This window comes from Leucopleurus acutus, assembly GCF_964270905.1.
Source record: "Leucopleurus acutus genome assembly, chromosome: 2".
NCBI classification, from domain to species: domain Eukaryota; kingdom Metazoa; phylum Chordata; class Mammalia; order Artiodactyla; family Delphinidae; genus Leucopleurus; species Leucopleurus acutus.
Window position 1 is genome coordinate 44,482,128 of NC_139143.1, and position 24,021 is coordinate 44,506,148.

At 50.2% G+C, this 24,021-nt stretch overlaps 1 protein-coding gene across 1 annotated transcript in view; it reads right to left on the bottom strand.

The window, feature by feature from the left end:
- The window catches only part of PLXNA2 (plexin A2), a gene marked incomplete at its 3' end in the record, with an annotated part of 215,866 nt that overhangs the window by 118,797 nt on the left and 73,048 nt on the right, over positions 1-24,021 (bottom strand). Inside the window, exon 4 of the mRNA XM_082832378.1 lies at positions 911-1,045. Coding sequence (XP_082688504.1) covers positions 911-1,045 — 135 coding nt within the window. The remainder of the gene's footprint in view (positions 1-910; positions 1,046-24,021) is intronic.

The window sequence follows — 24,021 nt, forward strand, 5'->3', positions numbered from 1 at the left end:
ATGACACCTGAGTGGGGAGGTACCCTGAGAAAGCTCACTGGTCCTCCAGCGCCACGTCCTTGTCTAGCCTCTAAGTCAGTGTCCCCAGCACCAAAACAGATTCACAGTCCTTCTCCTTTTTCTTTGGCCTTTATCTTACTTACCATGTTCAGGTCAATGTCAAGATCACCAGTCCTGCTGACTGTTGACCTGCTGACTGAATGAATGGAAGGTGCTAGCCTTTCCTACGGTCTAAGCTTTGCTTCCTACACCTCCACTGATTTGGGGGATCCCCTGTCCTTCTCTTGTCCTTCACCATGGCTCTCCCTGCATTTGCCTTCTCTCTGCTCCCACATATTCAGGTCAAATATAACCCAAAGGAATAACATTTCATCCAAGAGGGTGTGGAACTCACTCAGGTGTTACCCAGAAAAGGACAGAATTCGATTTCTCAGGCCTTCCCATCTCTGCAGAAAGAGCTACAGCTTCCCAGAGCTGGCCAGCTTCTACCCTGCATCAGTCTAAGACTCAGCCCAAGATTTTTATCTCCTTCTGGGGACCTATCTTGGGTCTATCTCTCCCAGCCTGGAGGCCTGGATTATTTACACCTCTCTGGCTCCCTTGAGCAGCAGACTGTCGGCTCGGGAGCAGTAAATCTACCTCCTAATCACACCAAGCTGCTTCATGCAGTCTGGCCCATTCTTGTGGGGCTGTTCATCACATGCTGAGACAGGGTCTGCGGCCTAAAGAGAGGCTCCAGGAAGTGGCTGGCCCCAACTGCTTCTCTCTGACTCCCTGCAAAAGCTTCCTAGGACCCCTGAGAAGCAGGCCCAGGGGTCTCTCTTGTTTGATGGAATAGTTTCTGAACAAAGGTCACTGGTTATCTGCTCCTCCTGGACTCTGGAAAGGAGGGATGTGTGTCAGCACTTACTTGTCTCTCAGACATAATGTATAGGTAGCGCTGATCAATGGAGAAGGCCATGTCCCGGAGGATGGGGCTCCCATCTTTGAGCACGGAGACCATCTCATATTGGACCCCACCATGGGGGGGACCATCGGCTCGAATCTGCAAAAGAAAAAAGGGCATCTTCAGCATCTGTACTCAGTGGTCCCCTGTGGGTTTACCTGCAGGTAGTTTATAGAAGATAATCCCAACATCCTGCCCCCCAAGCGCTACCCTGAAGCAGGCTAGGTTACAGGGAAGACAGAGGTGCTTCTTAATTCAAACAGCCCAACTTCCACCAAGAGGAATCCTTTTCCAAGCAGTCTGAGTGTGCTGGTCTGGGACTTCTGATGGTGAGTTTATTTGTGTGCACGTATATATTTTCAGGTGTGATCTGAATATCCCTATATGGTTATTCTTGTGTGTGTGTACATATATTTACAGCACTGCATGATGAGGGTGTGTGGGAGTGTGTGCTTGTGCACACTTATTTGTGTTTGGGGTAGGAGAATCAACATCTGCACCGAGCGTTTTTGCCTCGGGCAAGTAAGAGAGGATGGTGGGACCAGCATACAAACCATCAGAGAGCTGGTCATCAAGAGATTCAAGATTTTAGGATCTCAGAAAGGTCTTTCTGACCCCAAACATATCCCCTGAATGTGTGCAAATCCACCAGGAGATTTTGGTGAGCCGGGAATCCCTGAGAACAAAAATCTGAGACTCGGCCTCGGAGCCCGTCCCAGGATGAGAAGTCAGAAAGGACTTGGAGGTCATTTAGTCTGGTGCCTCTCAGCCCTGGATATATATTAGAGTGATCTGGGGAGTTTAAAAAAATATATGGCTGGATCCATTCATCAGAACCTCTGTGCCTGGGGCCCTGGCATCTTCGTTGGGTTTCAAAGCTTCCCAGGTGGATCTAGTGAGTGGCCAGGGTCTAAAAGCATTGATTGTAGCCCAGTGGTTTTCAAACCAGCATGCCCTGAGAACCACCTGGAGGGATTGGGAAAATGCACCCCTGGGCCCACCCCAGGGTTTCTGATTCAGTGGGAATGAGGCCTGAGAATTTTCATTTCTAACAAATTCCCAGCTGATGTAGATGCTGCTAGCCTGGGGGTTTGAGAAGTGTTCCTCTAGTCTAAGCTCTACACAGAATTTGGAAATTCAGCAGAGAGAGGTCCCTAAGGACAAAAAGTTGATGGCAGGGAGTCCATAATTTGAATGTGCTCTCACCACTAGGTTTCCTGTTCCCAACACAGCAGCTGACTCTTGACCAATATTGCCAACCCCGGATTGTTTCTTTGTCCTCCGTCCAACTAAACCCCCTCTAGCTCAAGCTCACTTTCCCCATGAAGCCTTCCCCAGTCTCTCCACCACACTAATTGCTCCTCACCCTGATGGCTTTTTATCCACCAGACATTTTGTCCTGGGATTATAATCAATTGACTTGTTCATCGTCTACGCACTAGCCAACGTGTATTGACTACCTACTTAAATTGTTCTCTAATTGTCTCGCATGTGCGTTAAGTCTGCCAACATTTTGAAGGCAGGAAGGCTTTCTATTTCTCTGAGGACGAGCCTCTGAGGACTAGAATGGAGCTGGGAACACAGCTGGTGATGGATAAAAGGGAATGCTTGAGAAATGCTTGTTGAAAGGACATGAACTATGAACCAACTGATAAAGTATCATGGGCTCTTTAGTGCTAAATCAAAGTGAGGTCAAAAGACAATTTTCTGTGGACAATTTTAAGCTGAAGTCTTTCCCTCCTATTCCCTTTGATTTCTCTCTTGGACTTCTAACCATCTTCTTCCCTCTGCCCATTTCTCCCACCCCACCGAGAGCTCCTGAGAGCAAGGACCATGACTTATTCATTGCAAGGGCTAAGCTTGGTGCCTGACGCAAGGATGGATGAATGGATACATGTTCAGTTTTTATTGGCTGAGTAGAGAGGATCAAGAGCATTATTTCTTGCAGAGTTGGGAGGGTAGGACCAGTGCTTCTATTCAATTTTTTCTACCCTCCTGAGAATCTGTGTACTTGAGGGGCCTGAGCCAGGGTGTGATCTGTGCCCAGAGTTGGGCTGGATTGGAGTGAGTGAGAAGCAGACCACGAGCCCATTGTGGGATGGGGCACAGTGGTTCTGGAGTTCCTAGCGGCAGAAACAGCACTTTCCTGCCTGAGGCTCTGGGCCTAGACCCCAGGAGTGGGAACAATGGAGCAGGGCTAAGAGTCAGATGTACCAGGTTCTCCTTGTCTGCTTTGATGGGTGACTTGGGGAGCTCTGGGCTTAAAGATGAGGAGGTGACCTCAGTGGAACCGAAGAAACTCTGCTCTCAGCCATTCCTACCCCAGTAACTTCCCCCTGTGGGTTGGACTGTCCTTCTCTCCTAAGCTCCTCTTTCAACCTTTTTTCTGCCTTTTTAGTGGCTTCCTGCTGTTCCAAGCTGTTGCCTTGGCAACTGTCACTAAAGCCCCTCCTTCCAGGGGAGGGGTCAGGGGGTCATTTAATTCATTCTCATAGGGCAGAGGAAGACTCTGGGGTGAGGAATGATGGTATGGGGCTGAGGCTACTGCCTTCCACCCTGGAGCAAATCTCATGATGGAGTCAAGCAGAGGGAAGAAGAAGGGTCTCAGTCTGGGAAAATGCCCCACAATTAAAATAGTTCCCCTTAACCTTCAGAGCAGCATTCTCTCTCAGATGGACAAATCCAAAATTTCCATGAGATCCTTCTAGAAATATAGTAGCTTTTAATCACAAAAGTTCTCGGGCTATTGCAGGAGGTAGGGGGAGATGTGATAGTCATGACTTCTTGTTGGCTTAACCTCAATATTCCCTCTCCATAAAATGGGAGAGTTCAAGCTCTGCTCTGTCCTCCAAATGGGAAATGTCCCAGTGCTTCTCACCACCCTTCGTGTGACAGCTGCTCCTCTCCAGGGATGTTTCAGTCTCCTCCGGGCACTGGCTCAGCCCCAGGAACTGAGGAACCATCCTCCCACGCCAGGGCCAGCCCAGGATCTCCCCACCTGGGGAAGCCGGTTAACCCTCTGCCAGGTGAAGCAGCCTCGTCCCCAAGAGCCTGGGCACACAAAGTCAGAAGGAGGAAAGCCATGTCTGGCCCTTTGTGGTCCCCAGGACTAGATGGTACCCATGGCAAGGTTGGAGCTGAATTGAACCAAAGATGATTTATCATCACATACTCTGCTGCATCACAGTTAGGACTAATCCCAGCCATTAACTTTTTTCTGAATAAGAGACCTAAACAGTTTTTTTTTTTTTCTGTCTACAATCCCAATCTTTCAATAAAGCAGTTGAAACCAGAATCAAACCTACATAACTCTCAGACATCAGAGCTGAAACTAAACCAGAACAGAAAATGTTCTTGGTACTGAACCTGAACTAAGCTATCCTATTTCATTCAGTCTAAATCCCTGGAATGAAGAGCGGTATTGCCTAAGAAGTCTGTGCACCCCTACTTACTCCCTCATCCCATGCTATCTGCCTTGAGCTGGTGCAGCTCTCCAAGATACCAACAGGAGGACAGAGAAGATGGAGAAGGGGGCCAGGAGGCTGGGGGTCAAAGGGAATGAGGTGGGGGCAGGGCTGGCAGGCAGAAGCCAGGGGAGGCCAACTGGACGGCAGAGGTCTTTCCCTTCCCTAATTCCCTTTGCTCCCTCCAGGCAACACACTAAATTGGGACTCAGGGTTCCTGGGTTTCTGCTCTGACTGTTTTCTTGTTTGGGCTTGCTTTATGCCTAATGGTACACTTTTAGGTCAGTTACCTCATCTCCCCAAGGCTCAGTTTTCCTCTCTGAATAACACGAAGGAGCAATCTTCTCAGGGTCTATCACAGGAGAATCACAGACTTATGAAGACTGCCAGAGCTGTAGGGCTTTGGAGCCCATCTCATTCAAGGGCTTCCATTCATGGACATAGCTAGTCAGGGGTGGACCTGGGGCTCCCACCAGCTCCAGCTGGTGTGGTCCAGAGGAAAGCACATGGCTGATGAAGAGAACACCCTGTGACTGAGGAGGGACAAAGGTGGGCCCTACTGTAATTCAAGCACACGAGTCCCCATCTTTCTCTGTCTCGGATGGGAAGTTTTGAGGTTCAATGTTGTCCTCCATCTTTGCCAGACACAGGGTGGTGGTGGAGACTGTGACAGAGTCCCAAACAAAATTGGGATTTTAAAATGCAACACAGGGCTTCCCTGGTGGTGCGGTGGTTGAGAGTCCGCCTGCCAATGCAGGGGACACGGGTTCGTGCCCCAGTCCGGGAAGGTCCCACATGCTGTGGAGCGGCTGGGCCAGTGAACCATGGCCGCTGAGGCTGCGCGTCCGCAGCCTGTGCTCCACAACGGGAGAGGACACAACAGTGAGAGGCCCGCATACCGCAAAAAAAAAAAAAAAAAAAAAAACTGCAACAGATTGAGTCTATTCTGTGGTATCCCACAAAGTGAGTTCTCTTCAGCTTCTGAGCTTGTGTCTCCAGGGCCGGGTTTCAATGACCACAAGGACAACAATACACTGAAATAGGCCATGAATCTAATCCAAGAGAAGGGCACTATCAGACCAAGTTGCACAGGCCCCAGCCAGACATCCAACCAGGCAGAGGAGGAGCATGGAGAAGGGTCAGCGGAGGGAGGTGATGCACACAGGGGAAAGCCAGTCACTTCAACCCGTCTTTCTACTTGGGCTCCTCCTCTACTGGGAGGGCTTGACCTCAGCAGACATGCAGAGCTAGTGGTGTCAATTTGCTTGGACAAAGCTCAGAAGGTGGGATAAGGGCAGTGTGCTGCAATGGAGGGTGACAGTCTCTACAAAGATGAGCAAAAGACAGAATGTGTCTAAACCATTGTACAAGGAGATTTAGGCTAGCTCTAGTAAGAATTCCTGTCATGAGGAGCCCTGACTACAGAGTGGGTGACCACAGAAGACTATATCTTCATTCTCAGGAGAGTTCTGAACACGGGATGACTTCTTTTTTTTTTTTTTTTGTGCGGTACACGGGCCTCTCACTGTTGTGGCCTCTCCCGTTGCGGACCACAGGCTCCAGACGTGCAGGCTCAGCGGCCATGGCTCACGGGCCCAGCCGCTCCGCGGCATGTGGGATCCTCCCGGACCGGGGCACGAACCCGTGTCCCCTGCATCGGCAGGCGGACTCTCAACCACTGTGCCGCCAGGGAAGCCCCGGGATGACTTCTTTTGCTTCATGGTTAAATGTGGCCCTGCCTGAAGGTAGTGAGGATGATCTTGGTGGATTTTCAAAGGGCCCTGTTGGCCTAAAGAATTTAATAGCTACCACTTCTATTGCTTTTACCATGTGCTGGGTGCTGTTGAAAGTACTTAACAAAAATGAACTCATTTAACCTGTACAAGAACCCATGAGGTAAACATTATTATTATTCCCATTGTACTTGTACAGATGGGAAATTGGAGGCATGGAGAGTTATGTGACTTTCCCAAGATCACACAGCTAAAGGGTGGCAGTATTGGGTTTCCCACATAAAGCCTGATTCTCAGCCACTCTGTGACTCTCCTAAGAGATAATAATGTGTGAACACAGCCGTTCACTGCAGTCGAGAACAGAGTAGATGGGCAAATGAGAGTCCAAATCCTCTCTTTAGCTGCTCTTCCTCTTTCAGACCCCAAAGAAAGAGGAAGTGGCCAAAGTGGGACAAACACCTACTTCCTAGAGGCAACAATAAACTCAGAGCCTAATTTGGGGGGACCTGCTGGGAGGCTAAAAGGCAGTTTATCAGGGCTGGCTCTGGGGCAGGAGGATGTGAGGTGAAAACCAGGGGAGATTTACTGTCTGGTCCTCCTGGGGGGAGGGGCCTCTTTGAAATGAGAATGAAATAGTAATCCTATTAGTAGTAGCTTTCCTTTAAATCACAGCTAGGTCTGTACAGAAATTAATGACAGCCCCTTTATTTGACTATCCAATTTAAATCAGCATATCCAATTAATTAGCTTATCTGCAGGCCCCTCCAAACTCTTTTTCTTATGCATCAATTTCTTCCCTAGTTAGTCCTAAATTATGGAGCTTTTCCTTGGGATTTGACACTCTAACATCATTTTATTATTATTATTATTATTAGTAGTAGTAGTAGTAGTAGTAGCAGTAGTAGTATCTTTTTTTTGCAAGAGCTGCTGAAGAGCAATAGAATTGGGAATCTTCTTGGGCCTCTCAGTAGGAAATACATTGGTTTGAGAGACATCACCACACAGAGGGAGGCACTGGTTTGCGTCTGCAGGGCTGGGATCTAATCCCAGCTTTCTCAATAATTGGCTATGTGACTTCAGGCAAGTCACTTCACTTGTTTGTGTGATAGTTTCTGTGGCTGCAAATTTCGGTACTGTCCAATATTCATTCAGGACATGCCTCCCGTTAGTCAGGCCTGTGCTAAGAGCCAGGGACACTTCGAGAAAGGATCCCCTTAGGAAGCCCCAGGAATGGGGAAGCAGACAATCCAATCAGTCCTCACATACACCTGGATCACCCCGTGTGAGAGGAGGTTTGCATGGGGATCCCAGGGAGGCCGGCATGGAGGGCAGGGCGGCACCTCACCTGGACTGAGGGGAGGGCTTCCTGGAGGAGGTGATACCTAAACTGAAAAGTAGGAGGGGAAGGAAATGTGAGTTCTTTGGAAACTTTAGAGTGTGATATAAATATAAAAGTGTTATTGTTATGTCCAAGCCCAGATTTCTTGGAAACTTGGTTTGTCAGACCTGAGTATTTGGAGAGGATGAGGTTTTTGACATGTAGTCATTGAGGGCTCAACAATAATTTCAGCAGGTCTCGTCACCATGTGTCCTAAAATTCCCTTTGGAGGAGGCCTTTATTATTTGATTTTATCTCTGGCTTCAGGATTCTGGGCTTATGAGTGTTTGTGTGTGTGTGTGTGTGTGTGTGTGTGCGCGCGCGCGCACGCGCACGCGTGTGTGTGTATGTGTGTATGTGTGTGTGTGTATACTTTGAGACCTTTAAAGAGGGCAAAGGTGAAGAAGGCCTGGTGCTGCTCAGACTGAACTTGGGAATGAGTTAATGAGCAAGTGTATCTGCAGCTGTGCATTGAGTGGCGAGGGCGAGGATTCATGCTGAAGTTTATTTTTGTAGAGTTTCACGACCCGAATTATTTATAGAGTGAAGTGTTTGGTAAAGTCAGTGTCTGAGATTCTTCCTCCCTCTATCCTGCACACACTACATGTGCATGCATACATAGATACACACACACACACACACACACACACACAGAAGCAGCAGCAGTGACTTCCAGGGTGCCTCTGGCTCATGGCTCCTCTCAACCCCCGAGGTGTGCAAACATTAACTATCCACGCAGAGTCACAGTCCAGTGGGCCGAAGCTCCCTGGAGGACAGCTGGGAGCCTGCCCCTAAATGCTTGGATGATTGGAGAGGAACACAGGAGCCTGGAAAACTCGGCCTGTGGCTTGCACAGAGCCAGGAGAGATGAGGAAGAGGGGGGAAGCCAAGGACCCCTCCTGTCCGCGAGAAGGAAGGAGGTCACCAAGGTGTGCTAAACTTCGAGAATTCTGGCTGCCCTCACCTTGGTGTGCATGTGCACACACATCCTCCCACACACGTGCAGATGCTTCCAGCACTGGTCCCCAGTGCGCTGTCGGCCAATCACAGGGGCTTTGACACTGGAGACTGACATTTCCATGTACAACTATTTCTATTTCTGTGCATGTCAGGAATCTGCCCTAGATATTAAGCTGGGGGTGGGTGAGCTAGCAGAGGGGGTGCACGGGGCTAGAGGCTCCTGGATTTTAGAAGGCCAGCCCACCGTGGGCTTTCTCCTGGAAGGGAGGGAGGGGGTCCCTAGAGGAACCAGCTGTCTCTGGACTTCTGCATCTTGGGACAGTCTGGGAATTCTGGCTTATGAGGACCGGGGATGTGGTGGATATTTATTGAGCGTGTACTCTGAGCAAGGTTTGGGGGTTAGCTCGGGGAGGTTGGCTGCAGTGGGATTCCCTTCTAGATCATGGCTTCTTTGCTTCTCATCAGCCAGGGGTAGACGACCAAGCAATCACCATCCAGCGGCCCACAGAACTGCGAGGAACAGCCTCTCTTCACACCTTCCTGGGGTGAAGGACAAACTGCACTTTACAGGGGCACCAGCTGCTGTCCCAGGGGTCTCTCCCTTTACGACTCAGGGGAGAGTGACATCAAGTCCCAGAAGCACCAGAATCCAATCTCTTGGTTCTCGCTCTGTCAGGCAGGGCTTGGAGCTCCAAGGCCCAGGACAAGGGAGTAGAGCTTATAGAGCTGAATGACATGGGGCAGCTCTGGTGCACCGGGCTCTGACCCTAGATCAGCCCCACCTTTCAAGGCTGCTTGGGCAGGTCGGGAGGCTCCGGGAACAAGCTGAAGCTGCCAGGGGCAGAGGAAACACTTGATTGTTCTGGGAAACAATAAGATAAACACAGCGAGGGATGGAAGAAGCATTTAGCAGCCTCAGATGAAATCAAATCACGCAGCAGCAAAGCAATAATTCACCGGGAGTGCACAGAGTTGGGGGGAGCACAGAGGGGTAGCAGGAGGAATTCATAAAGAATAATGAGCATCTCCTGCTAAATCGGAATCTTTGTTTATCCAAAACTCTAGCAACGTTGGACTCTCGGAATCTCCACTCAAGGCATCACACCCAGGTTACCAGCCTGGGGATGCCCTGGCTGTATCGGGATAGAATCTAACCTCTTAGGCTTTTTGAACTGGGAATGATTTAGAAGCAAACTTTAGGGTCCATGTGGAGGCAATGCAGCCTTCACCGAGCTCTGGAATAGGATGCAGTGAAGATGAGGCATATTGACATATGCCCAAGGTTAACTACTACCTTGGAAAAGTTCCAGGGGGAGCTGGGGGGGCAAAGGAAACTAGCACTTCCTCGAACTGGACATATAGAGGGCTTTGAATCACTTATCTCCCTTTATCAATTAGTTCAACGTATTTATGGAAAATCTATTGAGCATGACAACCAGTGTGCAAAAAGTCGGAGATACAAACATGGCTAATCTAGAAAACTCTGTGCAGTAGGCCTTCCCATCTCACAGAATAAGAAACATAAACTATCTAGAGCAGGATCACACAGGAAGGAGCCCAGCAGAGCTCCAAGCTGCAGCTGCCTGACTGCAAAGCCTGCACTCATCTCTTTCACTCTGCTTCGCTCTGGGGCCTCGGTTTTCCCTAAGTCAAACAAGAGGACAATGCCTGCACTGGGACTAAAAATTACATCTAAAAAGTGCTGGGTGTCCCTGGAGATAACTCCTGGGGAACAAAATAGATCATGTAGCTGTCTCCTCCAGTGTGACAAAGAAGGCCACCTGCAGCTGGAAAAGGAGCAAAGGGCGGGGCGCCGGAGAGGGTTATTACCCTCTTTAATTAACTCATTCTTTTCAATGGCCTAAAATTGCACCGCATTTTAGAACCTGCAACAGTAATCTCTTGCTTTCATTAACGCTGAGGATGGCATTTCGGGCTGGAAGGATGGGAAGGGAGGTCTAGGTCTGTGAGCACGGCTATCTGACGCTGGGCTTGTGCCTGAATGCAGGAGACTCCCTGAGATTTTAAAAGGAAAAGTCATTTAAAAAAACGCATGTGGCATGTGTCTACCATGGTGCAGAAAATGCGTGGTAACTGAGAGAAGCACATCCGTGTCACTGTATTTCTCTTCCCATTGCTAACGGGCTAGGTCTGAGTCTTTATTGCCTCTTATCTGTGTTACTGCGATAACCTGAGAAATTTCCTTGCTTCCAGCATATTCCTGCTCTAATCTCTTCTACCAAACACTGCCAGATTAATCTTCTTAAAACACTTATTTGATCCTACCTTTTCTGTATGCAAAATCCTTAAATTTTAGGTGTTTGTAATTTTCTCTCTCGCTTATCTCGGTCTATTTTTTCGGTCTATTTTTTTTTATGATGAACATACACTACTTCTGGAACACGGAAAAAAAAGGAAATCATTGTATGAATCCATGCACACACACAAAATACCTTTAATTGTCCCTACTGATAATTTAGAAAAGTTCACATGCCTCAATTTGTCACTCAGGGGTCTAGCTAACACGGCCTTCTCACCATTTTCCAATTATGTCCCCAGGTTCCTGGTCTTTACGCCTTTGCTTAAGAATTTATTTTACTTCCTAGATCCTAATCATCCTTCAAGACCCAACCCAAATGCCACCTCCTCCATGAAGCCTGTATTGATCCCTCCTTTGAACTCTGACAGTATCTAGTGTGACTCTTGGCACTTGTGAACACGTGCAGTTATCTTTCCTAAGATTGTAAGAAAACAGACACAATGTTTTGTGCAGCTCCATATGCCTCACTGTACTGGGTACTACTGTGTACAGAGCAGGACCTCAATAACACAGGCTGATGGAATGGATGGATTCTTGTTGCTGAAACCAGGCAGGAGCGGAACAGAAGTCAGAGCCCACATTTATTTAACCCCTATTATTGTTAGATACCATGCCGAGGGCTTTATACACTTCTTCTCATTTAATTCTCACAAGAACCCTATTATCGCATGTTATGGATGAGAAACTGAGGCACAGAGGGGTGAGGAAACTTCCTCAAGGTCACAGAGCTGGTAGGCAGAGAGTCAGAACTCAACTCTCTAGAAAAGAATGGGGAGAGGAGGGAATCTTGTTCCATGCATCCCCCTGCCCCCTGCAACCAAATCTTCTGGAACCTGGAGCACAAACACACTGTATGCATTAGTGTCTATTGAAATGATCTTTTTGGCTCTCGTTGGACCGGTAAGAGCTCTTAGGAGGAAAGTACTATAAACACTCAAGGTGCTGCTCTGAAAAGAACTGCAGGGCCACTAAGCTGGAGCTCTGCTGGCTCAAAGGCAGACGGAGAGCAAGAGTTAAGGTCATGAAGATGGGGTCAGAGTTGGGGTCTGAGAAACAGGGTCAGAGAAGGGAAGGGAAGTGAGGCCAGAAAGCCTCCACCCCCTGAAATCTGGGGCGGCCAGTGCAGTGCAGGGCAGCCCTGTAGGCTTTGGTGTGTCTGACTTCCTGGCAGAGCCCAAGGGCAGAACAGACAGCTGAGGGAGGGTCTAGCTCTTTAAAAGATTCTGTTTGAATAGCTGTCATCTTCACACCTTTCCCCATCTCCCCTCCCAGGAGAGGGACTCTAATAATGAGCTGCTTCATGACAACAGACCCCTAATTAATTCATTGCTATTCTTCTGGGGCCAGATCATTCTAATCAAGGTGGGATGGCGTGGGGCTGGTGAGCAAGGATTGTCTCATCTGCTGGATCTGCCATGGACTCTAGCTGCACGCCCTGGCATTGCTGCTCAGAGACCCTTCCCGGTCACCAACTTCTCTTTGGCCGGACCCCTGCTTCTCCTCGATGCCCGCCCCCTCCTGTGCTGACGCCCCACAGCTGCTGGGCACAGTGCCAGCACGGAGTCCCTGCTGGTGCCTGGGTACAACAGTGAAGCAGGTGCCAGGAGCTCAGTGGGGGCGGGTAGTGAAGGAAGGAAGCCTTGTACAGAGCAAACCTTGTACCATCTTTTCTGTGAGTATTAGCAGAACATCCAGTGGGCTCAAGGGTCAGCAAAGTGAAGCCCCTGCCCATCCTCCCGACCCCTGAGAGGATCCCACCACCAGGATGCTATGAACTCTTGGGCTCTGGGCAGCCACACACCATGGCACCCAAGGTGCGGCTGCATTTTCGCAGCTGATAGAATTTTTGTATGAGAATGTGAACAGATGAGAGGTATCAGGACGGCAGGGAACTGCTCTAGGGACAATATGAATCAAAATAACTTAAAAAATACCCCCTGCCCCGCCCAAAGGCAGATCACACTTGCAGATGACGGAAATTAAAGGGCACGCAGGTCTCGTCCCTATGAAGAGGGCAGCCTCTACAGAGGTTTTTCAGTTTCCTTTCTAGATCTTTCAAGCCCCACACTTCAATTTTCCCTTCTGAGAGGTGTTGACTGTCCAGTCAGGGCTGATGTCTTAACTCACTGGGGGCGGAGGCCACACAGGGGCGTTCAGCCAAGGGAGTTAATTCTCACTTTCTTCATCTGCAAAACTGGTAAAAAACAGCACAGCCTACATGACAAGGCTGTGGTGAGAACAGATTAGATAAGGAATGTGAAAGCATTTGGAATGCTGGAAAGGGCTGCACGGAGATGAAGAATTTTGGGCTGGTTTGCTCTTAATCCATAGACTTGGGTGGGACCAGACTGAGGAGGAAAACTGGGCAGGGAGGGAATTCTTCAGGGGTCCACTGGGGCCATCGGTCACACCCTCAGTCCTTTACAAGGGAGCAGCTGGGGAAGGAGGAGGGGTTGTGGAGGGAGCGGAGGAACGCAGGAACCTTTGCACTGTAGGAGCTTGCAGGCTTCTTTTGTAGGCAGCCTCCCTGAGTGCGAAGGGATGGTTTTGCTGGGGTCTCCTACGCTGGGGACACAGAGGGCCCCTGGGCCCGAAAGGATGGCAGCGTTCTGATTCAGACCCTTTCTACTCTGTGAAAAAGAGAAAAGCGAGGGGGAGGCTCCAGGCCTTTCCCCACAGAGAGAAGGCCGCTCGGGGCAAACCTCCCCACTTCTAATCTGTTCCTGAAAAAGAGCTAGAAGGAGCTGCAGCTTAGCTTTTGTTTAAAGTACTGAAGCATCCCCCTGTCTGCCCCTCGCACACCCCCAACTCCTCTCTATTTTTTTCTCTTAAAAGAGCGTTCCACCTCTCCAGGGACTGGAATCATTAACTGAACAGCACTTTGCCTCTCATAGCTTTTGACAATTTGGCAGTGAGCTGGAAAGTACCAGAGAAACTGCAAAAAAAAAAAAAAAAAAGCAGAGGGAGAGAGGCTGGGCAAAAGGGATGTGTCCGAAGGAGCAGCCCCGGTGTGTGCCTGGCCCCTGGCTCAACACCGCGAGGCTCTGGATCTGCCTCTCTCTTCCTGCCCAGCTCTGTGGCTCAGGGGAGCTCTGGGTGCCCGGCTGTCAGGAAGGTGTGGTCAGGGTGGGCGGGGGAACATCATGTGGCTTCCCATCCGACCCCCCACCCCCTTTGCTGTCACTTAGAGGCTGCCTGGGACTGGCTGGCATCCAATCTAGACAAGGATGCCTCAAAGAGAAGCAGGAGGTGGTGCCCCTCACCCTACCTGACACCTGAACCTCGCCGTGACGAGCAGAGGAGGGGCCCCTGAGGGCTGAGGTACGGGGAGACCAGGGGGCTGGACAGGGAAGGATGGGCCTTCCTTACAAGGAGAGATGGGCCTTCCTTTGCTGAAAGGCCAAGTCCTGGGCATTTCTGAAGAGGAATGAAAACAGGCGAGGGAAAGGAGGGTCACGGGTTTCCCAGTCAAGTTGTGACAGAAACAGAGCAGAGAAGGAGAGAATTCTGAGGCTTCCTGGGAGACAACTTAGGTTGGAGCATCTGCAGAACTGCTCTGGACAGTCCCAACCATTAGGAAGCTGATGGCTTTGAGGGGATTTCTCAGAAGGGGCGACGGGTCCCCAGCAACCCTGGCAAGGACCAGAGAACTCCTGAGTCTCCTCCCTTGCTCATGGCTCCTCTCCCCACACTAGGAATGCCACCTTCTTCAGTAACCCTGGAATGGAGTGTAGCTGCCACTAATTGGGCACATGCTACATGTTGGATGGGGCACCAGGCACCTTACACAAAATATCTACATTAATCCCCCAAACCCGTTTCACTGATGAAGAAACTGGGGCTCAGAGAGGTCAGGTAACTTGCCTTAGGTCACACAGCCAGTAAGTGGTAGACAGAGGTTTTGGAACCTGGGTCAGTTTGATTCTACAATCTTATTAAGCCGCATGCCTCCCCAAAATGCGTTCACCTTTGCCTTGTGTATGACGTTAACATCTTACTGTCTACCATTTTAAGGCTCTTTCTTATTCTGCTATCTGAGCCTCTAGAGAAGTGTCCACAAAAATTATAAATTCCCAGATGTAGAAGCTGAATCTATATAGTTCATTTTATTCAACTTAAAGCACAAAGGGGTTGCTTTAAAAATTGCATTCTATCCTTGAATCAAGTTAGAGCTCCAGAAAGCCACAAACGTGGACCACAAAAGCTTAACCAGCAAGTTTCACTTTCCTCAATGGCCTTATCTACTTGCTTTTTATTGTTGGTTACTCCACGAGAGTAATTCATTGAATGATAATTGTTACATGGATGTCACGGCCTTGGCACTTTAGTGGAAGTTTGTGTAAGAAATTACCATATAAAAGAGGCTTCTGATTTTGATGTCAAATTTTGTCCTGGTTTCTGTACAAGGACTCACATGATTAAGTCACTTATGTAATGTCCAGGAATTGTCTCTCCTGAAAAAATAGGTATACTTCTATTGCAGACTAAGAATTCTAGTTCATCTCATTTCCCTTTTTGATTCAGCTGCCAGGATACTCAGGCTAAATTTGAGGCTGGGTGCTGGTGCCCATATTGGCTTTATTCTTAGCATATTTATTTCCGCTCCCCTCTTATGGCTTGAACTATCTAGTTCCATACTGGTTTTCACTACATATGTTTGACAAATCCTTTATAAGTCACCTAATTCCTTATTTGGAGAGAAGTTATGCTCATGCACTCATATACTCTGTACTGCACACGTTTGCATTCTCTTGTCTGTTCCCTTGACGTATTCTCAGGTCTTTGCACTGTGTGCTCATATCTTTTGCCTCTGTGGGCAGGAGCTGGCCAGGGTGTGTTTCTGGACTATTCCCAGGATGGTTTAAGTGTATGTGAGATCTTGGAAGAGGGGGAAGAAATGAGGAGATTATCACTCACAACTTAGAGCCAGAGGTCAATTTGCATTCTTCTGGGCTAATGAAAACCCATAGATCACTGTGCATCTGGCCCATAATACCGCTCCCTAACTATTGGTAAAACGGAAGAATGAATGAATGAGTGAATGCTTCTCTGAGCCAGGAGGTTCTTCTCCTAGGAGAAAGCAAGGACTGGCAGGAAGCCCCATCTTCAGGCCACAGAAGAGACTCAAGATCACTAGGAGCCCAATGGAGTCCATGCTCCCTGCCCCACCCTTGTCCCCCTACACTTGTCACCTGTGCTGTGTGTGGCAATACTGGGCCAGCGTGCCGGGCACTGGAAGAAGGAGTGGGAAGACGGAAAGAAGGAAGGCAGGAGAGAGGCCTGCCTCTGCGGCCTTTCAGTTCTTCCCCCCTTGAAAGGGAACATGACAGAAATGCTAGCCCACAGCAATTGCGGGACAGAATGCTGGTCCCCAAAATGCCTGCTGTTCACCTCCCACTTGCCCATCTCTTTCTCCCTCTCTTGTGTTTCTCCTGTCAATTCCAGTTTCTCTGCATGTCTACTACCTCTCTTTGTCTTTCTCTGCTGTCTCTCTCCCTGTCTCTCTCTAACACACATATGCACCTCTCTCCCCGACCCCCAAGGGAGAATCTCTTGGAGCCCTCCTTCTACCCTCATCTCACGGACTCCAGAGACAGCCAAGAGCAGAAGACCCCGGGATGGAGCACGGGGTGCTCCCACCTTCCAAACTGACCTGCCTTCAAACCTGGACTTCAATTCTAATCCCAGTAGCTTTGCCCACATCAGTTGGTCTAATTTTTTCCTGTAATTAAATGGGAGCCCCCCCCCCCCCATTTCTAATCCCAGATAATTAGCTCTCTGATTGCCAGTGCTGGGCAGGAAACCTCGTGTTTGGAGAGGGATTTTGGACAGACGGATTAGGCAAACACTATGCAGGAAGCTGAAATGGGAAAACAGGCTGTTCTCAAAGTTTGTTGTGAAAAGAGATTCATGGTGGGCAAAGGGCCTGGTTGCCTCCAGGTGGTCTGAGCTGCCTCTGACCCCGTTAGGTTCTCCAGCAAATGGATAGCTTTCCTCAGCTTGCAGGATCCTCCCTATGGTGGGCTCTGTTTCTAGCCCACCAGGCAGAGGGTATTCCGGGGGTGGGGGGCATTCCTTCCTGCTCATGGAGAGGAGTGTGTGTCTCTGCATGAGAGAGAAGAGAGAGCCCCACAGGTGTCCATCCCCACGTGCTGGACGGGTGTGATCATAGGTTAATCAAATGTGGTGGGTGAGAAGGCTGCCATGACTCCCACTGACCCAGGGGGTAGGGAAGATGCCAGGAAAATGCAGGAATAAATCTCCCTTCTACAGGCTTTGGGAGGCCGCCTCAGAGAGGCAGAGGACAGGGGCCCTGCGGGTCAGAGTCTCCCAGCTGAGGCTGGCTGGCACTTTTGCTGAAACTGCCGTTGTATTATCATCTGCTCTGCAGAGAGTGTGCTTGGTCGATGACATTTTGTTTTTGGTTTCTGTCATCCAGTTTCCTCTATGATATCATGACCATCCTGCAGGGGTCGGTGTCCTATTAGAGAAGAGGAAACTGAGTCCCTCAGAAAGCAAATGACTCCCTCAAGGTCAAGAGTGAACGACCACAGCAGAGCTGAGGATAAAGTGTGAGGCTGCAGGCAGCCGGTTGTCCCTACTCTGCGCTTAATGCCATGTCTTCCAGCTCTGGGATCCCTCCATTGGGAGAGTTTGGGCATTTAGAATATTGGAGTGATGAGAGATTTGGGACACCGGACATCCAAGGAGATTCAGGACTCTGACAGCCAAGGGCTGGGAGGATTCTGAAAGCCCAGTGCTACCTGGATGCCCATCTGGACGTCTTCCTGACGTGGAATGGGGCTGGCACTCTCAGGTCCCTGGAACGACCTCGGTATGGTCCAAACGCTGAGGCGCCTTCTTTCCTCTGCGCTACTGGGAGCTTTGAGGTTCGCTCACTCTGGTTCTGAGAGGAAGGGGCATGAACTGATGCCGGGGGCTGGTGCAGGGGGGGACCTGTGCTTTCTGAGCTGGGAGGAGCAGCACAGGCCTGTGGGCTGGCACCTGGGGGATCTGCCCAGCCTGCTGGTTAAGGCGTCCGGCCCTGCTTCCCCACGGTGGCTCCTTCAATGAGCTCAGGGCGTGGGGGAGGGAGGGAGGGAGGGCAGGCTGGCCGTGGATGGATTCCAGATGGGCTATCAGGTTTGCCCACAGTCGGCTCTGAGGCTCCTCTGGTCTCCGAGGCTCCCTCAGCTCTGATTCAGCTACACAGCAAAAGCCTGCTCTGGAATGCCAGTGAAACCCAACCTGCCTCTCCCCACAGCCTCCCCCCACCCTCTCTCGGCACCAGAGACAGCACTTTCCTTCTCGGCCCCTTCTCTCCTTCCTTAGCACAAACTCCCTAGAAGTAGAAAGGGTTAGAGCTGGGAATTTGGCTGGTGGCCGGCCCCCAGCTCTGGATCTCTGACCTATTTCCCCCTGGGAAGAAGTAGCTGTACAAGGTTCTGGGTTCAAATTCTGGATATTCGAGAACAAGGTAGCTGCACGGGGAGCCGGGGGGTAGAGGGCAGAAGCTCCTTGTGTCTCTCTGACTGCCAGCTCTGTCTAGCTGGCTGCGACCCAGGCACGGGAGGGAAGAGCGGAGGAGCCAGAGCCAGGCAGAGCGAGGCAGTCAGAACATCACCGTGTGGTTGACCAACAACAGCTCCACATTCAACCCACTCAACAGCCTGGAGGAAAGCGAAGCTCTCTTTATCTCCATCCTGTAGATGAATATACTGAGGCTCTGGGAGGTCTGGAGCAAAGACTGGACCACAGACATTTCTGAAGACCTTCTAGATGCCAAGGGTAGTGCTTATGCTTCGGGGACAGAGAAATGAATGCGACAGAGATCATGCCATAGAAGCTGCTGTTTTCTTTATGTCACGTAATTAATAGATTAATTATTCTCATAGAGGGCCCATAGGGTCTCATAATATAATAGACTTTCATACATCCTCACTCACCCACTGCTGATTGAACAAGAAGATCAAGTTCATTTCTGTCTTGCAGAGAGAGGAAGGAAATATTATAAGTGGCATGAGGGGATCACATTGGGACTTCCTGCCTGCCTCAGTTTCCCTTTTGGTGTCAAGGTTCTGCTCTATGGTGATATCATTTTGAAGTTTCCGGAACCTTCCATCGTGACCTCCTCCATCTGGGACTGGCACTCTTCATTTCTCAGGTCTGCCTTGGGTCGTCTGTTAATGACTGACAGGCTGGAGGTGATGCTACCCTGTCAGGGTTGATTAGTTGGGTTGAAATTTGCATTTTGCTTCTGAAACCCAGTTTGGGATCCGCTGGCAGAAAGCAGCAGGGCTCCAGCTTCAGCAGAGAAAGCCCCGGAGGCCAGGCATTTGAATTAATCACAGAAGCCTTTTCTCCCCTTTCCCTCCACTTCCTCAAGCCCCTTCCTCACCTCTCCCCTCACACCACAAGGCTGGTTAACTGCAGCAAAGGGCTCTCTGAACATGCTGGCAGAAGAAAAGGCCTTTTTTTTTTTGCTTCTTCAAAGAAGACACGAAGCTCCCTCCAGCCTCTCTGGAGAACTGGCGAGGGAACAGACTGTCTCAAAATGCCATTAAAACATCTCTCAAATTAAAAACAGCCCTGGAATGTGCAACCTCATGAGAGTGGTTCAGTGATACACAAAAGGTGGTCTTTTACCAAGGCGCTGGCCCACACTCAGGTCCCTGGCTCTATCCTGGGAGACACACAACTATCCCCGGGCAAGACATTTTGCCTGCCCAAGGTCCAGTCTCACCCTTATTAATAAAAATATTACAATTGTTCTCTTTCTCCTCCCTCCTTAATTTCAGAGAGAAGTGACCCTGTTATTTGCAGAGACAATGGCCTTGGTTCTCATCACATGCCATCTTCTGAGCCTCCCTCCCTTGCCCTTGCTCACCCCACAGCCATGGTGCTATTTTAGGTTGAGGCTTCCAGCCAAAATCTGTACTTTATTAATTACGCGCCAACTACTCTGTGTAATGTTTAATGCGTTTTCCAGATTGTATCAAATCTACAGTGAAGGGAGGAGTCTGAATGCGGCCTGGGTGCCTGGCAGGGTGGGTGCCGGCAGGGGGTGGGGTTGGGGGCTGGACTGTGTCCGCTTGACCTGGTCTCCCTCTCCTCTCCTCTCCACCCCTGGAGTCTCCGTTAAGGCCGAGCCCCAACCTGCCTTGCCGCTCCCTATTTAAAGCACACGCAGCACCCTGACTGGAAAGTAGGAAACCCTGCCTCATTAGGCAGGGCCAAAGGGCTTAGGACAACAGAGATCCATTAGCGGGGAGGGTACAAGGCTGAAGGGCCATCTGAAAGGGTGGCTCAGTGATATGCCAAGAGAAGGCTGGAGATGACACTGACCATCTGTTCTCCAAAGAGGGGATAGAAATAGCATTTGTGTTGGCGCAGGAAAGCCTGAGTTAGACCCGGATCTCACGCTCCTGACCGCTAGGTTCCTTCGGCTGCTGGGGACTGGCGGTATGATTTGAGCAGGTCCTTCAGTTCGTCTGGGCCTCAGTTTATTGGTAAGGAAAACTAGCATTTACTCCAAATGACCTCTGCAGTCCTTTCTGGCTTGAGCCTTTTGTGTTTCTTTCTATAAGAAGTTACAAGAGACTATGGGAGAAGCAGAATCTCTTTGGAGGAATACAAAGATGAATTCTGTGTGCTTCTTGACCGCCAGGAATTCACAGTCAGGTGAGAAGGGCAGATAACGATAACAGAGGAAATAAAAATAATAGCAGGCAGGCCCCTTCTGTGTGCTTTACCCATAACAACGATTAAATGCCCACAACAACCCCAGTGAGACAGGTACCACTATGCACCCGTATCGCTGATGAGAAAAATAAGGCACAGAGAGGTTAAGTTACTTGGCCAAAGTCACACCAGCAAGTGGACAGACCACATTTTGAACCCAGATAGTCCCATCCCAAAGTCTGTGACACCTGTCACCATGCACACTGCCTCAGAGAAAGGAATATAAATAGCTCACCTAGAAAGCCGCCTTTGCTAAGTGTTGTCACCAATAGCAAGGACTCGACTGAATGGGAAAATCCGCGAAGGCTTCACAGAGGTGAAATCTGAATTGTGGACCAGGAAGGGCACTGAGGAAAGAGCAAGGGGACTGGCAAAACTAGAACCAAGGGGTGTGAGTGTGGCAGAGGTGGGGAAGGGATGTGCGTAGAGATGGAGTGTTCCTGGTGGCCGGATGTCAGGATCTTACTCAGGTGTCTAAGCTACATCCTAAAAGCTGTGGGGAACTGTGAAAAGGGTGAAAGAATGTGGCCACTAACTTAAGGGAGGGGGTCCAGGAGCCAGAACAACTTCAAGAGCAGACAGAAAAGCCTCAGCTGGGCTGGGGTAGGAAGGGGGAGAGGAGGGCAGGAGGGGCACCTGGAGAAAGCAGATGGACTAACCGAATGTGGGCAGCACGGAGAGCACGCCTATGCCTGGAATGGCTGGTGAGGAATGCGGACGGCGGTGGGGGGCGGCTCTGAACTGCGCCCAGGGCTGACGCAGAGAGGCTGATGAGGCATTACCAGTTCAGCTTACATCTTGCTGCCCCAGGGAAGCCTCTTCTGATCCCCACCCCTACTCCCAATAGCCCTGGTTCCCTAGTTACAGGTTCTCACCTGCTTATGGGACCTCATACATCCCTTTTACACGGGTCACCACCGTAACAAGCAGTAACTCCTGCAGTTACTTGCTGGTATCCTTTTCCCCATCGACTGTGCTTTGTTCAGTCCTGTGCCAAACACAGTACCACTGGCGTATGCTCAGTACCACTGAGCTAGTAAATACTAGCTCAGTGAATCGAGTTTTGCCTCTGGGCTGGATGCCCTTCTCCCACCCTTGGATATCAGCGTCACGCGGCCTCTCATCACCATTTCCCCAGGGTCTGAGCCTCCCGCAGAGCGCAGGACGGGGGATGTATTCATGTGTTCACCTGTCCACTCTCCCTGCACTGATGGGTTCTGACACCTCCATACAGTGTTGCCGGGGGGCCGTAATGAACAGTTTAGCATGGAAACTGGCCTTAGCAGGAGGGGCTGTGTGTGTGTGTGAATGGTTAGAGAGGAGTTGGCTAGGGGACACCTTCAGCCCCATTGAAGAGCTCTTCCCTTCCCCGGACAGCCCCTCCCGGCCAATCCGCCTCTGCCCCTTCTGTGCTCCCCCAAACTCCTCTGCTCCATCACTACCAACTTCTACCTGAGTAGGGTCGAGGGAAGAGTCAAGAGTTCTGCCCTCCCTTCCCCTGAATCCTTTTCCGGACTCTGGAGTTAGTTCCTCGTTCCCCTGCCCCAACCAAAGGTACGGAGTAAGAGGCTCTTCCTCCCCATCCTCCGTCCCAGGGGTTTAACACCAGTTACCCCTTGGTGGTGCCTTCCTTTGAGGGCCAGTCCCAGACATCTTCTAAGAAATGCTTTCTTCCCAAATCCCTATGGGATTTTGAGAGGAAAGGGAAGACAAGGGCATCTGATCCACTCTTAGAAGTGGGATAATTTGGCTCCTGTATACACATGGAAAGGGACCATCCCTGAAAACTCCTAAGAAGGGGGGACACAAACTCCTTCTGGGGCCCCGCTGGAGCCTCCTTCGCCTGGGCCCGGAGCCAGCCTGCCTCGCCCTCAGAGTGTCCATCATTTGGCAGGGGTGGCTGGGGAGGCCGCACCTCAGGACATACTTAGCAGGCACTGCCTGACGCTAGCGGCACTAATGGATTCTGTTATCTCGCTGGGACCCTTGTCTGCAGATCGGCAAAGCGGAAGGAGGTGGCAGGTTAAAAATACTCTGTTAGCAAAGAGGCTTAGGTGGGGGCCAGCCATGGGAATTACAGTCACGAGAGGTCTCGGGGACAGGAAGTCAGGAATGGAACCAAACGCGCTGGGCCTCAGCCTCTCTTTTGCCTCCAGTTTGAATTTATAAAGGAGCATGGAGATGGAGGGATTCCTTTTGCCTCTTTTATGAGGTCTGGGCAGCCAGGTATTGGTGGGTTCATTGCAGTCACCTGGCCCTCTCTGCTCGAGGTGATGGGTGCCCAGGCTCTGATTCATTTTATAGTGCACATTCTCTTACCCAGGAGAAGGAACCAAGTCCTGGATGGGAGAGCATAATAATACCCTACATGTATAGAATGTTTTTGTTGCTTATGAAGTATTTCCATATACAGTGCCTCATGGCAGCCTCACAACAGGCCTCGAGGTGAGAATTATTATTCCAATTTTATTTATTTTTTATTATTTTTGTTATTTGTCCAAGGTCAAATCACCAAGATCTCTCAGACACAGAGTGCTTTTTTTTTTTTTTTAAGAAGATGTTGGGGGTAGGAGTTTATTAATTAATTAATTTATTTTTGCTGTGTTGGGTCTTCGTTTCTGTGCGAGGGCTTTCTCTAGTTGTGGCAAGCGGGGGCCACTCTTCATCGCGGTGCGCGGGCCTCTCACTATCGCGGCCTCTCTTGTTGAGGAGCACAGGCTCCAGACGCGCAGGCTCAGCAGTTGTGGCTCACGGGCCTAGTTGCTCCGCGGCATGTGGGATCCTCCCAGACCAGGGCTCGAACCCGTGTCCCCTGCATTAGCAGGCAGATTCTCAACCACTGCGCCACCAGGGAAGCCCCCCAGTTTTATATATGGGGAAACAAAGTTCTGTGAGTTTCTGAGGCTTGCCCAAGGTTACCTATCTAGAAAGTGGCAGAGCGCGCACTTGAATGAGGGTTTTCTGATTTCCAGTCCTGGGCTTATTTTGCATCCTTTATTCTCTCAACTGTTTTGCTCCCATAATCCTCCTATCAGGGAAGAACCCACTGGGCTCTCCCCATCAGACCAGGGCAAACCCTCATTTAATTTCATTTGTCTAAAAAGCCCACAGGCCTGGGCGCTTCTACTAGGTTAAGGGCCGTTCTAGCGCTAGGCTGGTCTTGAGGGATTTGTCTCACTCCTGTGGGACCCAGAGGCAAGCCTGTGGCTGGGGCATCCCTCCTTCATCTCAGGACTGCAGAGTCCCAGCACCACGTGGAGCCCCAAGCTTCCAGGTGAGACTTCACCCTCTACATGGGCCAGGGCACCTGGGTCTCATTTTTTGACCAAAGAGAACAAATGTTCCACAGCTTCCATTGGCAAACTGATTCAGTGCTTACTGTAGTCCTCCCTCCTGCACAGAAACTTCCCGCCTAAGGGCTCACTTCCTGCTACAGCTGAGGACTATTTATGCTGTATAGATAAACCAAGGGTCACTTC